This window comes from Dipodomys spectabilis, unplaced genomic scaffold (assembly GCF_019054845.1).
Source record: "Dipodomys spectabilis isolate Male_0828 unplaced genomic scaffold, ASM1905484v1 ptg000018l, whole genome shotgun sequence".
Lineage (NCBI taxonomy): Eukaryota > Metazoa > Chordata > Mammalia > Rodentia > Heteromyidae > Dipodomys > Dipodomys spectabilis.
Window position 1 is genome coordinate 12736106 of NW_024870695.1, and position 15710 is coordinate 12751815.

General features: G+C 51.4%; 1 protein-coding gene across 1 annotated transcript; it reads left to right on the forward strand.

Moving 5' to 3' along the window:
- The first annotated feature begins 7656 nt into the window (after window positions 1-7656).
- On the forward strand, window positions 7657-15430 carry Nr1d1 (nuclear receptor subfamily 1 group D member 1). The gene is made up of 8 exons (XM_042673707.1): window positions 7657-8329; window positions 10879-11217; window positions 11466-11554; window positions 11673-11817; window positions 12702-13345; window positions 13646-13831; window positions 14253-14463; window positions 15100-15430. The coding sequence occupies exons 1-8, from the start codon at window positions 8299-8301 to the stop codon at window positions 15297-15299; spliced, it is 1845 nt and encodes a 614-aa protein (XP_042529641.1). The 5' UTR covers window positions 7657-8298; the 3' UTR covers window positions 15300-15430.
- Window positions 15431-15710: the final 280 nt, after the last annotated feature.

The following is a 15710-nucleotide window of genomic DNA, read 5'->3' on the forward strand; positions in this document are numbered from 1 at the left end:
AGAGTCCTTACTCTCCAAAGAACAAAGGGCCTTTCCCAGTCTGAGGGCATAGAATCTACCCGCCCCCCCCCAGCTGATGTGCTGACATCAACCTAGAGCCCAGAATTTATCCTGCAGCCCGGGGCTCCCTAAATCAGGCTTCCCTGTCCCCTCTTTTTAGGAAGGAGAATGCCAAGCAAGCATGCAGCTAGTTGCCCTTCAAGGATTAGAGATGGGTGAATTCAGGGGTCATGGACAGGAAGCAAAGGTCCTGAGAGAGTAAGGGATAGGAAGGGGAAAGACTCCCTGCTTGTTGGTGTGGTGAGGAAGAACCCAAAGCTGAGTGATCTTCAAAGGGCTCACACTAACTCTTGCCAGTCCAGAGGACAAATAAAGGTGTAGAAGACAAGCTCAGCTTCTATCCTTGAAGCGTCCCCTCCCCCACCCACTTGGCCTTCTGACCTCAGACCCTGACTTCCAGTCCTCTGTGCCCCCTCACCCCCTCCTGTGACCCTGTTTCTGAGCGGCAGTCCCTCTTGCTGGGGTGTGAGACTGCTGGAGTCAGGCGGACAGTAGGTTAGCAGGAACAAGCAAATGAAATGAGCACGACCCATATTTTCCTCTGCACACCAAAAACTTCGCAGATCCTGCATTGCAGAGCTAGCTTTTTTTCTTTCTCTCTTTCCTTTTTTTTTTTTTTTTTTTTTTGTCTCTGCTGGGCCTCTACACACGTCTGCATTTTTGCAACCAGCACAGATTTTTTTTTCCAGGGTGCAAACTGCATTCTAATGAGCCAAAGCTCCTTCCTGCGGTATTGAAAATCTCTTTGGCAAATTGCTTCTTCTCTCTTTTCCCTTCCTCCCCAATTTAGAAGAGGGGGAAAGATACCAAATTTGTGTAGTTGCATCCTCTCTCTCTCTCTCTCTCTTTTTTCCCCTACCTCCCTCCCCAAAGATACTGCAGTCCTTTTAGCCCAGCTAACAGCTGCAGACCAGGATAGAGGGGTGGGAGGAGGCAACTAGGAAACGTGAGCCTTGTTTCTTGTTTCTAGGCAGGCTGAACTGAGGCGGGGGTTCTTTTTTCCTGGGCAACCCCAGTTGCACCCCTGTTTCCCTCCTCATTCCAGCCAATATTTATGTAAGCCTCCTAGAAGCTACACATGGCCCTTAATGCCTGACTGGCCTCAGCTCCTCTGAGGGTCATCCTGCTCAGGAGGACTGTCAAGGAATGAACAATGCTGGAGAAGGGGTTTGAGATGCAGCTTGGGGTGGAGATGGAAGCAAGCACACAGGGACCTCCACATTTCTCTGCATCTCAATCCATACAGGCTCAAGGTCAGCCAGTGGGCAGGTGCAGGGCCCTGGAAGATGACCGCAGCAGCCATACATCCAAGAACAGACAGAACACTTTAGCATTGCATGTGCTGGATACTACTGTCCCCCTAATTAGGAAGAGGAATCCTATGCCAGAAAGAGGGTCACCTAGGGCTTTGTCTTTTGTTGCCAAGGATATTCCATGGTACACTCCAGAATCCTGTGATCTGGGTGGGATCCTGAGCTCTAAGCAGGAGACTCCCCAGAGCTGTCAAAGCATCTGCCAAAAAAAGCATTGATCCAGGGTGGTGGTTATAATATTAATATATATATATATATTTTTTGGGGGGGTGCTAGTACTGGAGCTTGAATTCAGCCTGGATGCTGTCGCTAAGTTCTTTTGCTCATGGCTAGGGTTCTACAACTTGAACCACAGTTGTTTTTGTTTTTTTGCTGGTTAATTGAAGATGAGAGTTTCAAGGACTTTCTTGCCTTGCCCCAGCTGGCTTCAAACCTTGATCCTCAGATCTCAGCCTCCTGAATAGCTAGGATTATAGGTGGGAGCCACCAGTGCCAAGCACTCTGGGGAGCTTTAGCACTTCCCATAATTTCCATCAGCTGTTCTTCTTCTTCTTCTTCTTTTTTTTTTTTTTTTTGTCGGTCATGGGCCTTGAACTCTGGGCTTGGGTGCTGTCCCTGTGCTCTTCAGCTCAAGGCAAGTGCTCTACTGCTTGAGCCACAGTGCTACTTCTGGTTTTCTAGTGGTTTAGTGGAGATAAGAGTCTCACGGACTTTCCTGCCCGGGCTGGCTTTGAACCGTGATCCTCAGATCTCAGCCTCCAGAGTAGCTAAGATTATAGGCGTGAGCCACCGGTGCCTGGCAGCTGTTATTCTTTGATGTGACATTTTTTTGGGGGGGGGCTATTGTGGGGCTTGGACTCAGGACCTGGGCTCTGTCCCTGAGCTCTTTGTGTTCAAGGCTAGTGTTCTAGCACATTGACCACAGTACCGCTTCTGATTTTCTCCTGGTTAATTGGAGATAAGTGTCTCACAAACTTTTCTGTCCTGCCGGGCGCTGGTGGCTCACGCCTGTAATCCTAGCTACTGAGGAGGCTGAGATCTGAGGATCGCGGTTCAAAGCCAGCCTGGGCAGGAGAGACCGTGAGATTCCTATCTCCAATAAACCACCAGAAAACCGGAAGTGGCGCTGTAGCTCAAGTGGTAGAGCGCTTGCCTTGAGCTGAAGAGCTGAGGGACAGCACCAAGGCCCAGAGTTCAAGCCCCACGACCAACAAAAAAAAACAAAAAAAAACTTTTCTGTCCTGGCTGACTTTGAACCATGATTCTCAGATCTCAGCTCCTGAATAGCCAGGATTACAGGCATGAGCCATTAGCACTGGCTTGAATATGACATCTTCTCAATCTTAAGTTTTGTGCAAATACACCCAGCCCCTCTGACAAACCACCCAGACAAATTACCTGGTTACTCTGGCACCCTGAATAAATTAATGAACACCTTTAGGTCTCAGTTTTCCCATCTCTAAAATAAGAATGTGACCTACAACCTAGCCTTGTTGTGAAAGTCAAGTGAGAAAAATGTGTATAAGGTATTTAGCACAGCGCCTGGCATACAGTTGGTACTTAATACATATTTATTATTTCCTTCTGTTGGAAAGAGCAACAGCGAGCTAAAGATAGAATCTAAGGCAATACACATCCATGGAACCCAGTCCTGGCTAACACCTTACCTTCTCCTTTTCTATCTCCCCAAATGAGCAAGTTAGCTCAGATCTTGACCCCTCTACAATCTTGAAGCCCTCCCCAGATGTCTAGGCTTTAGGTAGACTAAGAATGCTAGCTGGCCTTCTAGAGATCAGGAAAATGGATCCAGGAAGGCAGGGATGAGTGTCTGCCAGGTATGTATATGGTCTGGTTCCCGGATTCAATTCTAGGGCATCCCTGGGGCTTCTGTCCCAGGTTTGCGTCATCTGGACAGACAGGTTTTTACCATGGGCCATGTACCTTGGTGAGAAAGGAGGGGGATGGGCAGATGGGAAGGCACCCACTGAAGCCTGACCTGTTTTCAGGAAGGACCCACCCTCAGTCAGTCAGTTAAGCAGTCTGTCTCAGATTTAGGCCACCTAGGATTTGCACAGGGCGTCACCCTGTTACCCAGAACAACCTTCTGGCTAGGAGAATGGATCTTGGATCAAACATGCACCCAGTCACATACACTCACAGCATTCATACACATCCGAAGGTGCTGCCTCATAATCACAATCATATACACACAGACATAAATACACATACACAGTGACTGGAACATATAGCCAAGCCTTTGATCCTTTTGTCCCGTCTTTCCCAGTCCAAAGAGTACAGAAGAATTAAAGACATATTTGGAAACACAAACCAAAGATCCAATGCAGCCCCTAAAAAACAAAGTCAGTCTCAGAATCCCAGGCTTCAAGGAATCTGATTAGAAGTATGAACAATATGAATCTATAGTGCCTTGCTGAGCACTGTTTACTGAGTCTGGACTAAGCTGGGCTAAACTTGGCTATGGGGGGCATGATGTGGTATATGTGTGTATGTGTGTGTATAGAAGTAAACTGTAATATCTGACTAGCAAGAGGGGGAATGAGGTTGTGTTGAAGTGTATCCTTTATCCATCCTTCCATCCTTCCTCTCATTTCTTTCTTCCTTCCTCCCCCCCCCCCTTTTGCCAATACTAGGACTTGAACTCAGGTTCTAGTACTCTATCACTCAAGCCACAGCTCCACTTCTAACATTTTTTTTTGTTGTTGTTAATTGGAGATAAAAGTCTCTTTGGTCTTTCCTGCCTGCCTGGATTTGAATATCATCCTGGAATCTCAGCCTCTTGAGTAGCCAGGATTACAGTCCTGAGCCTCTGAAATTCAGATACCTTTTGTCTTTTTTGTTGTTGGGACTTGGTATCTGATGTTTTCACTCGCCGGGTGGTGTTCTATCACCTGAGCTAGGCCTCCAAACTTCACAACTCTTGTCTTTTTTTTTTTTTTTTTTGCCAGTCCTGTTGCTTGAACTCAGAGCATGGGCACTGTCCCTGAGCTCAAGGCTGGCACTCTACCACTTGATCCACAGTGCCATGTCCACCTTTTTCTGTTTATATGGTACTGAGGAATTGAACCCAGGCCTTTATGCATGCTAGGCAAGCACTCTACCACTAAGCAACATTCCCAGCCCCCAATTTTTTTGAGCTGGGTGTGGCAACACATATGTGTAATCCTAGTACCCAGGAAGTTTAAGTGGGCAGATTATTAGTTCGAAGCCATCCTGGGCTACCTACCTAGGGAGACCCTCTGTCTCAAAAAACAAAAAAGTTACCTCTTTGTTAAGGAGAGAAGGAACAGAACAGGGAGAGGGAGAAGAGAAAACCCCCCTCCTTGGCCTCATGTCTTCTAGCTTTTGCCTTTATACCACACAGACTGCAAAACAACACAGCCTCTTGCCAAGAATAGAGTTAGGCCGACTGGATTTCAGCTCTTGCTGCCTCTGCTCCCTCCTCCTTGCTGGATGCAAATTCAATGAGGAAATCTTGACCCCTGGCCTATCCCATATAGGAACAAACAACTAGCAAGCAGCCAGGAGTGGGCAGGACCACCACAGCAGCAAGTGTAGCAAGGAGCCTTAGGAGAACCCAGAGCAACTAAAAGGAGTGTACATTGTGTCAGTGGCAATGCCAAGGCTGGTAGGTAGTAAAAATCATGCCAGGGCCCTGATTTTAAGCAGCCTGACTGGTTTGGTCTGACAGAGTCAGGAAGGTCACAGAGAATAAGCAAGACAGAGCAGCTCACCTCCTAGCTCTCTTTCCACAGAAAAGTGGGTGGAGGTAAAAAGGGTGGAGACTGTGCTCTGGACCAAGTTTTCCTGAAAAGCCTCTTTCCTTGTTTGTGCTAACCACTCCCAGTTCCTCCTACGCTCTAGCACAACTTCCCAGCTCTGGGCCCACAGGCCAAGCCAGGCCAGGCCAGGGGAAAAAAAAAAGCCCACTTCCTTCTCCCTCCCACTTTTATTGGGGACAGAGAAACAAAGCTAAAATCTAGTCTATTTTAGGAAGCCCATTTTATTCCCAGCCTCAGAGGGTCTATGGTTAAGCCAGATGCCCAATCAACTTCACTGGCCTCCTCTTTTCCTTGGCTCCTTCCTTACTTTTTTTTCTCATCAGTCATGAGGCTTGAACTCTGGGCCTGTTTGCTGTCCCTCAGCTATTCAGCTCAAGGCAGGTGCTCTACCACTTGAGCCACAGTGCCACTTCCTGTTTTCTGGTGGTTTATTGGAAATAAGAGTCTCACGGTCTTTCCTGCTCGAGCTGGCTTTGAACTGTGATCCTCATATCTCAGCCTCCTGAGTAGCTAAGATTATAGGCATGAGCCACCGGTGTCTAGCTCCTTACCTTTTTGAATCTGTACTTCATTATGGTGTCCAGACTGGTCTCAAACTCCTGGGCTCAAGTGATTCTCCTATCTCAGCCTCCCAAGTAGATGGAACTATAGATACCTGCCACTGTGCCCCACCCCTAACCTTTTCTCTGTATCTGTCATGTTTCTTGGCCATTCATCAAGGCTTCCCTGGAGCTGCCTGTGAACAAGTGGAGAAGGGGTTCCTCCATGGAGGAAACCCATTCTAGAAGCACTGGTGAGGAGGAGGACTTGGCAGAAGCTGGAGCTGGCCTAAATTCATATGCTTTAGGAAACTCCCACTTCTCCTGCAACCCAAGACCTCTAGGAGGCCAGACCTCTACTTGAAACTTAGGGACCTGTTTTTTACCCCTGGGGCAATTGCTGCCCTTAAGGTAGATTCTAGATGTTTCTAGGCTCATGTTCAATGTTCCACTTGCTTATTTAGCCATCATATCTCTGAGAATAAGGTGATCCTCAGAGAGATGATACAAGCAATGGATGTCTGATCTTGAACCAGTCTAAGTTTTTCTTCCTTTTCTCTTCCTTCCTTCCTTCCTTTCTCTCTTTCTCCTTCCTTCCTAAAGTGGAATGCAGTGTGTGTGTGTGTGTGTGTGGGTGGGGTGGGGGGCAGTCAGGCACCTGTAATCCTAGCTATTCAGGAGGCTGAGATCTGAGGATCAAGGGCAGGCAGGAAAGTCCATAAGGTTCTTTTTTTTTTTTTTTTTTGGTCCAGTTGTGGGGCCTGAACTCTGGGCCTGGCTGCTGTCCCTCAGCTCTTCAGCTCAAGGCTAGCGCTCTACCACTTGAGCCACAGCACCACTTCCGGCTCTTTTCTTTTTGCTTATATGGTGCTGAGGAATCGAACCCAGGGCCTCATGCATGCAAGGCAAGCGCTCTATCACTGAGCCATACTTCCCAGCCTTCCATAAGGTTCTTATCTCCAATTAACCAGCAAAAGGCTGGATGTGGAGCTGTGGCTCATGTGGTAGAGTGCCAGCCTTGAGTGAAAAGCCAAGCATGAACACAAGGCTAAGTTCAAGCCCCAGTGCCAGCACCAAAGAAGGTGGGGGGGGGGGTGGGGAAGGAGGAGGAGGAGGAGAAGAAAGAGGAGGAGGAGAAGGATTAGGAGGAAGAAGAAAAAGAAGACTCAGGAGGATGTGGGAGGATTAAAATGAGCATTATATTTTCTTCTGTAGAACCTGCGGGAGCACCACTTGCCCCCAGACTTCTGCCTCACCTCTGCCCCATTACTTTAGGACTTCAAAGCACTTTCACCAAGAGGATCCCCTCTGCTGTCCTTTTTATTCCTCAGTGGGAAGTGACTCATCCCAAAGTCACCTTGAGTGGGTGGTGTGGTATCATACAAGCAAACAGGGAATCCCTAGGGACATCCCCACACCTTTGTGATACTCCTTTCCCTTGGGATATTCTCCCTAAGAGGAGTAGAAGGGAAAAAGGGGTCACATTGCCTTTCCATTTCAGACCTCGTCCCTGTACCAGAAGGCAGCTTGATCTCTTGACTCCAGGGAAATCTCCCTTCCCTCCTTGTCTCTCTCCCCGTGTCACTAGAAAACCTCCGGGTGAGGTCAGTCCTGCAATCACGTGAATCTCTCACGTTTGCAAGGTTTGCAGAAAGAGCCTGTTAGCTTTGATCTCCCAGGGAGCAGCCAAGCTTGCCAGTCCCTCCCCAGGAATTCACATGCCCTTGCCATACAGGCTTTCCAAACACGCCACCCAGTCTCTCCAGCGTACCCCACCCAACTCCACTTTCAGTAGCTCCTCCCAGCTGGCAACAAGAACTTCTGCGAGGCAATAGGGAAAAGATATGCAGCGCACCGCTTTTACCGGTGGACTACAAATCCCAACAGTCCTGGCTGTGCGCAGGCGCGCGGCGGCTCAACGTGCCGGGTGCTGGAAAAGTGTGTCACTGGGGCACGAGGCGCTCCCTGGGATCACATGGTACCTGCTCCAGTGCCGCGTGCGGCCCGGGAACCCTGGGCTGTTGGCGCCTGCGCAGAGCCCTCTGTCCCAGGGAAAGGCTCGGGCAAAAGGCGGCTGAGATAGGCAGAGTGAAATATTGCTGCCGAGGGAACGTAGCAGGGCACACGTCTCCTCTTCGCGCCTGGGTGCCCCGTTTCTCCCATCACCTACTTACTGCCTGATTGCAACTCTCTCCCTCTGGGACTTTTGCACCGGGAGCTCCAGATTCGCTATCCTGCAGTGCTGCGGAGCTTTCAGGCAGTACCAGCCGGTGCACTGCAGAGACCCGACCCTCCTTGATACCTTCTAGCCAGAGCTACTGCAGGCTGATTCCCCCCCGCCCCCCACCCCGACACTCCCTGCCCTTCCCATGCAAAGCAGATCTCCGTTGCCTCGGCGTCCTACCCTTCTGCAGAGCTGCAGTCCGGCCACCCCAAGACCTGGCTGCGGGGTGCCTCGAGTCCTGATCGTGAGCCGCGGGGTCCACTTGCCGCCCTCAGCCAGTGCCCAGGGGGCGAGAGCGACAGTCGCAACCTCCCGTTTGTGTCCAGGTCCAGTTTGAATGAGCACTCTCAGCCGGTGAAGACATGACGACCCTGGACTCCAACAACAACACAGGTACTAGACTCTTTTAATGATCATCCTCCTTGTTCTGTCACCGTCTCCCCTACTTCCGTGGCTTATAATGAGAGGAACTTCGCAAGGGACGGGGGATTCCCTCTGCCCCAGGGTTTGCGAGCGAGCCAAGTGGCCGGCCATAGGGTAGAATTTCCAGAGAAGGTTTGCCCCTGCTAGGGATTGGGCTCCCTGAAGCGCCCTAAAGCTCGCTCCTTTGAGCCTGAAGGACTCGAATTCCGGGCTGGAGGAAATAGAGCGCGGTACTAGCGGTGAGGGAGACAGAGGGTTTTGAACCAGTGCCCTGAAATGTCCCTATCTGACCATCTCCTGAAGCTGGGGGTATGCCGGATCTCAGAAGGAGGATCTCTTCCCTCGTTTCCCCTTTCTCTACTTCCGGCAGTCACCAGAAAATCTGAGAAGCAATGGGGGCAGGAAGGGCTGAGGGAATGGGTCGGATCTCACAAGGGAAATCCACAGTGACAGAGGGGACCCGCACTCAAGGAGTCCCGAACCGTGGTGCTTGGCCCCAGGCAGGGAACCTAGCTTGGGTAAGGCTCACATGGCCTGAGAACCGGGCCCACGTGCTGCATTTGTTTTCATTCAGCCGAAGCCGTGGCCGCCACCCCATTGGCTGTTGCCTCCCGGCCCCGTTACATAATGAGCTCCGCCCCTTGGTTACCCCGGCAACGCGTGTTCCCTTTTCTCCTCCCTTAGGTTGTCCCGGCCTCAGCTGGCGTTCTGGTCCCTGCCCCAGGACCTAGGACATCAGGGAGAGGCGGGGCAGGGGCGGGGCTGCTGCGGGAATGCTCGGAGTGGGCGGGTCCTTGAGTTCCGGGGTTCCTCGTTGGGGAGCCACGTGCGAGGGGCACACGTGGAGCAGGGACGTGAGGCCGGCTGAGGCCCGGGCTCCCCGCCCCGCCCTGCCAAGATCTGGGTGAAGCTGGGCTGACTCACCGCCCCCGCCGCCTGCCTGCCTCCTTTTCCTGTCTGCCTGCCCGTCCCCTTTCCCCACCAACATTGAGGCAGAGTAAGGTGAGGCCACCTCTGACCTCCCCTGGCCTCGTTTATGCTCCCAAAAGGGACCTCACACCCAATCACTGTTTTCTCTTTTATTCCATTTGTACTTGGCTGGACTGTGTTTAGACCCAGCTCCATCAAATTCCCCCAGCAGCTCTCTTCCACTCCTACCTCTCCCAAACAGCTGTATTACAAAATCATAGCTGAAATACTGCTTTTCATCTCTCTCTTTCTCTCTCACAGAAAGGAAAACAAGCCCAGAAAAAGGGGAATTGGTTTCCTCTGGGTCAGAAAGCAAATTTGGTAGTAATAGATTTGGAAGTAACTAGGCTGTCTTGAGTGAGCCCCTGGCTTTGAAAGTCAGAAGTGTCTTTGGGTGATGGTCTCACTCCCCTTTTGGAGATGGGTAAACTAGGTCAAGTTCATTTACCACCAAATAAATATCCCATCCTCCACTTCAGTCCTGAAACTGTAGGAGTGCATGTGTTGTGAAACTATTTTATAGGGAGCTGGGTTCACCCTGACCAACCTTGAGCTATTTTAAGACTGCCCTGCCCAGTTTAGTGTGTGTCAGTGGGTGAGCAAGACATGTGCCTCCGTAAACATGGTGGCATGGCATGTGTCAGCTCACACGTGTCCTGGGATCCTCCCTTCTCCTACCCCCACCCATGACACACCAAGCTAGGTTCTTGGCAAGAGGTGTGGCCAGTAGGTCACCCTTTTCTCCTACAAATACCATGGGAACTGAGCCACCTGGTTAACAATGTAATCAAAGGGCCAAAGTCCCTAAGTGATCAGAGAACTAAAGTTATCATCAAATTTATATCTGGAAGGGGGAATTCCAGAGCACTAGGCTGGACAATTTGTACTTCTCTCCCACCTCCTTCAACTCATACCTGTGAAGTCTTTCCTGGATTCAGAGATAGTACAGTGACTCATGTTTTGCAGGCCAGAGGAGCCAGGCTGGGCCAGTTTCTTTCCTGTACTACCTTTTACAAATGGTCCCCAGTTTGGTGAAAATGTGTGACTGTCTTACTTTTGTAAGATCTCTGTTCTCTTGGATATTAGCTAGCTACCCCTCACAAATCCATGGTTTTGTAGTATTAACATTGGCAGCTAGCCTTTTGTTTTCGAGAGAGTACAAATGAATTAGCTGCTCATCTAATCCTCATTTCTGCCACCTGCAACTAGTTGTAGTGGATATATCCTAGGAAAGTGTCTGCAGCAGGGGGAGTCACATGTGTGAGATGCCCAGGGGGATCATGCCTCACACACAAAATGGAGTTGAAATTGTGGGTACAAAGAAGGGGTTATGGGTGTCAGTTGGCTATACTATGTCTAGCATGTCTTGGGGAGTTTCTTGTGACGAGATTATGTCATATCTAGTATGCATTGGTGAGTTGCTTATTAGCTGTAAGGTTAGAGATTCCAAAGAGTTAACTTGAAGAGGAACAGTGTTATAGGGATAAGCAAGGTGGTGTCCTGGGACTGACATGTCAGCTGATCCTACTTCTTTTGTGTTTTCCTGCCAGGTGGCGTCATCACCTACATTGGCTCCAGTGGCTCTTCCCCGAGCCGCACCAGCCCAGAGTCCCTCTACAGTGACAACTCCAATGGCAGCTTCCAGTCCCTAACGCAAGGTTGCCCTGCCTACTTCCCACCATCACCCACTGGCTCCCTCACCCAGGACCCAGCTCGCTCCTTTGGGAGCATTCCACCCAGTCTCAGTGATGATGGCTCCCCTTCTTCATCTTCCTCCTCCTCCTCTTCCTCCTCTTCCTTCTATAATGGGAGTCCCCCAGGGAATCTACAAGTGGCCATGGAGGACAGCAGCCGAGTGTCCCCGAGCAAGAGCACCAGCAATATCACCAGTGAGTGAACGTCCACCTGACTGGGGGAAGGGAAGCAGGCCAGGGGGCTCAGTGGGGAGTTGGTTTTCATGTAAGTTATTCTTAGGACCTGTCTAGTCTCAGTCTTCTCCTTGGGTTCTACTAGCTTGTCCAATCCAGGCTGGTACCTGAGTGCCCCTAGACATGAGCTTTTCTTTCTAGAATCTTCAGCCAAGAAAGCCTCAGACCATTCGGGCCGCTGCTTATCCGCTGCTTATATCTTTCCACAGAGTTGAATGGCATGGTGCTACTGTGCAAAGTGTGTGGGGACGTGGCTTCTGGCTTCCACTATGGTGTGCATGCCTGTGAGGGCTGCAAGGTGAGGTGGGCTTGAGGGTGAGGGCAGGGGAAAGGGAACCTCTTCCCCTAGTTACACCCCTAGTTATACCCAGACCCAGCCTACATGAAAATGCTTACTAGTTGCCCCGGCCCTGCAGGGCTTTTTCCGTAGGAGCATCCAGCAGAACATCCAGTATAAAAGATGTCTGAAAAATGAGAACTGTTCCATTGTCCGCATCAACCGCAACCGCTGCCAGCAATGTCGCTTCAAGAAGTGTCTCTCCGTGGGCATGTCTCGAGATGGTGAGGCAGCAGCTCCACATCCTCCCCCTTCCTTCCACCCAAAGTTTCTCACTTAATTCTTCCCTTTAAAAAAGTAGTTTCAAGCCAGGCGCCAGTGGCTCATGCCTGTAATCCTAGCTACTCAGGAGGCTGAGATCTGAGAATTGCTGTTCAAAGCCATCCTGGGCAGTAAAGCCCATGACACTCTTATCTCCAATTAACTACCAGAAAACTGGAAGTGGCACTGTGGCTCAAGTGGTAGAAAGCTTGCCTTGAGCTGAAGAGCTGAGGGATAGTGCCCAGGCCGAGTTCAAGCCCCATGACCACCACCACCAACAAAAAGTAGTTCCAAACTTGGGGAGTGGGAAACAGTAGCTCAAACCTGTAAACCTAGCTACTCAGGAAACTAAACTAAATCAGAGGATCACCCAATCACCAGTCCAAGCCAGTCTGGGCAGGAAAGTCTGAGAGACGCTTATCTCCAATGAAATTAACCAGCAAAAAGCCGGAAGTGAAGCTGTGGCTCAAGTGGTAGAGTGCCAACTCGACTGAAAAAGCTAAGGGACAGTGCCCAGGCCTAGTTCAAGCCCTAGTACCAACACACACACACACACACACACACACACACACACACACAAATTCTTCTAAGACACTTTACACCAAGAATCTCATTTGCATAGAGGAAGCTAGTGTTATCTTCTTGAGTAAACACATATTCCTTTCCCATTGGTTCCTCTGGTCACCACCTACCAGAATACCTACTGGGAAAATACCCTTGAAGGAGTGTCCTTGCTGGCTTTCGTTTTCACGTGGAACCCCAGACCTTCAGGGTCTTGCTCTTTTAGGAGGAAGAGATGCATCTGTGTGTGAGAACTTCCTGACCCAGCTCTCTTATCCTGTTACAGCTGTACGTTTTGGGCGTATCCCCAAACGAGAGAAGCAGCGGATGCTCGCTGAGATGCAGAGTGCCATGAACCTGGCCAACAACCAGCTGAGCAGCCAGTGCCCCTTGGAGACCTCGTCGACCCAGCACCCCACCTCAGGCCCTATGGGCCCCTCACCACCTCCTGCTCCAGCCCCCTCACCCTTGGTGGGCTTTTCTCAGTTCCCACAGCAGCTCACACCACCCAGATCCCCCAGCCCTGAGCCCACCATGGAGGATGTGATATCCCAGGTGGCCAGGGCCCATCGAGAGATCTTCACTTATGCCCATGACAAACTGGGCACTTCACCTAGCAACTTCAATGCCAACCATACATCTGGAAGCCCTGCAGCCACCACCCCACACCGCTGGGAGAGTCCTGGCTGCCCTCCTGCTCCCAATGACAATAACACCTTGGCTGCCCAGCGTCATAATGAGGCTTTGAACGGTCTACACCAGGGCCCCTCCTCCTACCCTCCTGCCTGGCCCCCTGGCCCTACCCACCATAGCTGCCACCAGCCCAACAGCAATGGGCACCGGCTATGCCCCACACACATGTACTCGGCTCCAGAAGGCGAGGCACCTGCCAATGGTCCAAGACAAAGCAACTCCAAGAACGTTCTGCTGGTGAGGGCACAGAGCAGCTGTGGAGGGCAGGGGTCATAGAGGGACTTAGGCGAAGGCAGTTGGGTATTCCCTGGAGGCTGAAGGTACCTTCTAAGAGAGGATTTCCTGACCTGCAGTCTAGGCTCTGCCTGGGAATCCCTGATTGCCATCCAGCACCCGATTGCTGTTTTACATGAAAGGACCTTCCCCCAAAGGCCACAAAGTCTAGCCCAGGGAAAAACCTGGAACCCTGTCTTGCAGGGCAGCCCATTCAAGCCAATCTGGCTGATTCTTCCCTCTCCGTGTCCCTTCCTTCCCCAGGCTTGTCCCATGAATATGTATCCCCACGGACGCAGCGGCCGGACTGTGCAGGAAATCTGGGAGGACTTTTCTATGAGCTTCACACCTGCTGTGCGGGAGGTGGTAGAATTTGCAAAGCACATCCCTGGCTTCCGTGACCTTTCTCAGCATGACCAGGTCACCTTGCTTAAGGCTGGCACTTTTGAGGTGAGTGACCCTTTTTCATTCCCTGCTTTTGCCCTTGAGAAGAAGCGCATGGTATCCGGGGTGGGCAGGGGGTTCTTTGGGCTTACGAAACTCCAGTATCTGAGGGAGGGGGCCAGAACCCCTCCCATTCCCACCTCCGGGTGGCTAAGACTCTGTCATCTTAGTTGGCATCTAATCACTACCCATTACATGAAAATAATATTATGGCGCATTGCCATTTTCCTTCCAGATGTGAACAAGTAAACTTTGGGGAAGAATCCACTCCAGATTCCCACCCTCCCCCACACTACCCACTCAGAAACAACTTCCCTACTGAGAAATCAACAGCAGTGCCCTTGAATCCTTTGGCAACCAACCTTGAGGCGTAATTTGGCAAAGTGCTCTTCCCACCTCACCCAGTCTGACTATCGCCCCGATTCAGGTGCTAATGGTGCGCTTTGCATCGTTGTTCAACGTGAAGGACCAGACAGTGATGTTCCTGAGCCGCACCACCTACAGCCTGCAGGAGCTGGGCGCCATGGGCATGGGAGACCTGCTCAATGCCATGTTTGACTTCAGCGAGAAGCTCAACTCCCTGGCGCTGACCGAGGAGGAGCTAGGCCTCTTCACGGCGGTGGTGCTCGTATCTGCAGGTAGGTTCAAGCTCTCGCCTGACCCGGGAGGAGGCAGACGCGGTTGGATTCAACATACCTTTTATGGAGTACCTACTCTATGCCAGGCCCTGCACCAGGCACTGGGGATACAGACATGATTCAGACACAGTCTAGCTTGGGAAAACAGACTCATGCCTGACTAATAATAAAACAGTGAGATAAGTGTCACATTAGAAGCATGAACCAAGGAAGCACAGACAAAACTATTTCTGCCTGGGGGAGCTGGGGGAAGGAGGTGACACTTGAGTGGGGCCTCAAAGGGACAAGTAAGATGTTGCCAGGCTTAGAATTGGGGGGGGGGGGGGGAAGGGAGGGAGGGCATCCCAGGCAGCGGGAACTACAGAGCAAATAGCAAGGGAGCCTGGTCACATGTGGCCTGTTGAGGGGAGGAGCATGGTCTTGGGGGGATGGGAGGTGGCCAGCCTGTGGCCCTGGCTCCCAGCATTGGGGCAGAGGCCTGGGAGAAGGAGTAGCACCCTCCTTCTCCTTCCCCGTGGGCCCTCCGAGGGGCTTCAGGGAGAGGCTGCCTTGCCTGCCACGTCCTTGCACACCTCCGGGTCCTCGTCAGAGGAGCTCAAGGAGCCTGCCTCACTGCTGTCGTCTTCCTCCCCACAGACCGCTCGGGCATGGAGAATTCCGCTTCGGTGGAGCAGCTCCAGGAGACGCTGCTGCGGGCTCTTCGGGCTCTGGTGCTGAAGAACCGGCCCTCGGAGACTTCCCGCTTCACCAAGCTGCTGCTCAAGCTGCCGGACCTGCGGACCCTGAACAACATGCATTCCGAGAAGCTGCTGTCCTTCCGGGTGGACGCCCAGTGACCCGCCCGGCCGGCCTTCTGCCGCTGCCCCCTTGTACAGAATCGAACTCTGCACTTCTCTCTCCTTTACGAGACGAAAAGGAAAAGCAAACCAGAATCTTATTTATATTGTTATAAAATATTCCAAGATGAGCCTCTGGCCCCCTGAGCCTTCTTGTAAATAGCCTGCTTCCCCTCCCTCCCCATCACTGTGCTTTTCCCATCCTCCCCTATTTAAACCACTCTCACTTTCCCTCCTGCCTCTGCCCCCTTCCCCCTCCCCCACTTGTTCTGTTCCTGTCTCAAATCCAATAGTTTACAGCTAAGCTGGCTTCTGTGGTGTGTGCTCGTTTGGAGGGTGGGGGTGGAGGGGACTGTTGCCAAGGCTGGGAGGGGGGCATCTCTCCATCTGGTCAGCTTGTGGGGAGGGTAC

Coding starts and splice junctions, on each gene's coding strand:
- Nr1d1 (XM_042673707.1), top strand. CDS start 8,299: ATGACGACCCTGGACTCCAACAACAACACAG. Junction 11,555..11,672: donor ATGCCTGTGAGGGCTGCAAG/GTGAGGTGGGCT, acceptor CCGGCCCTGCAG/GGCTTTTTCCGTAGGAGCAT. Junction 13,832..14,252: donor TTAAGGCTGGCACTTTTGAG/GTGAGTGACCCT, acceptor GCCCCGATTCAG/GTGCTAATGGTGCGCTTTGC.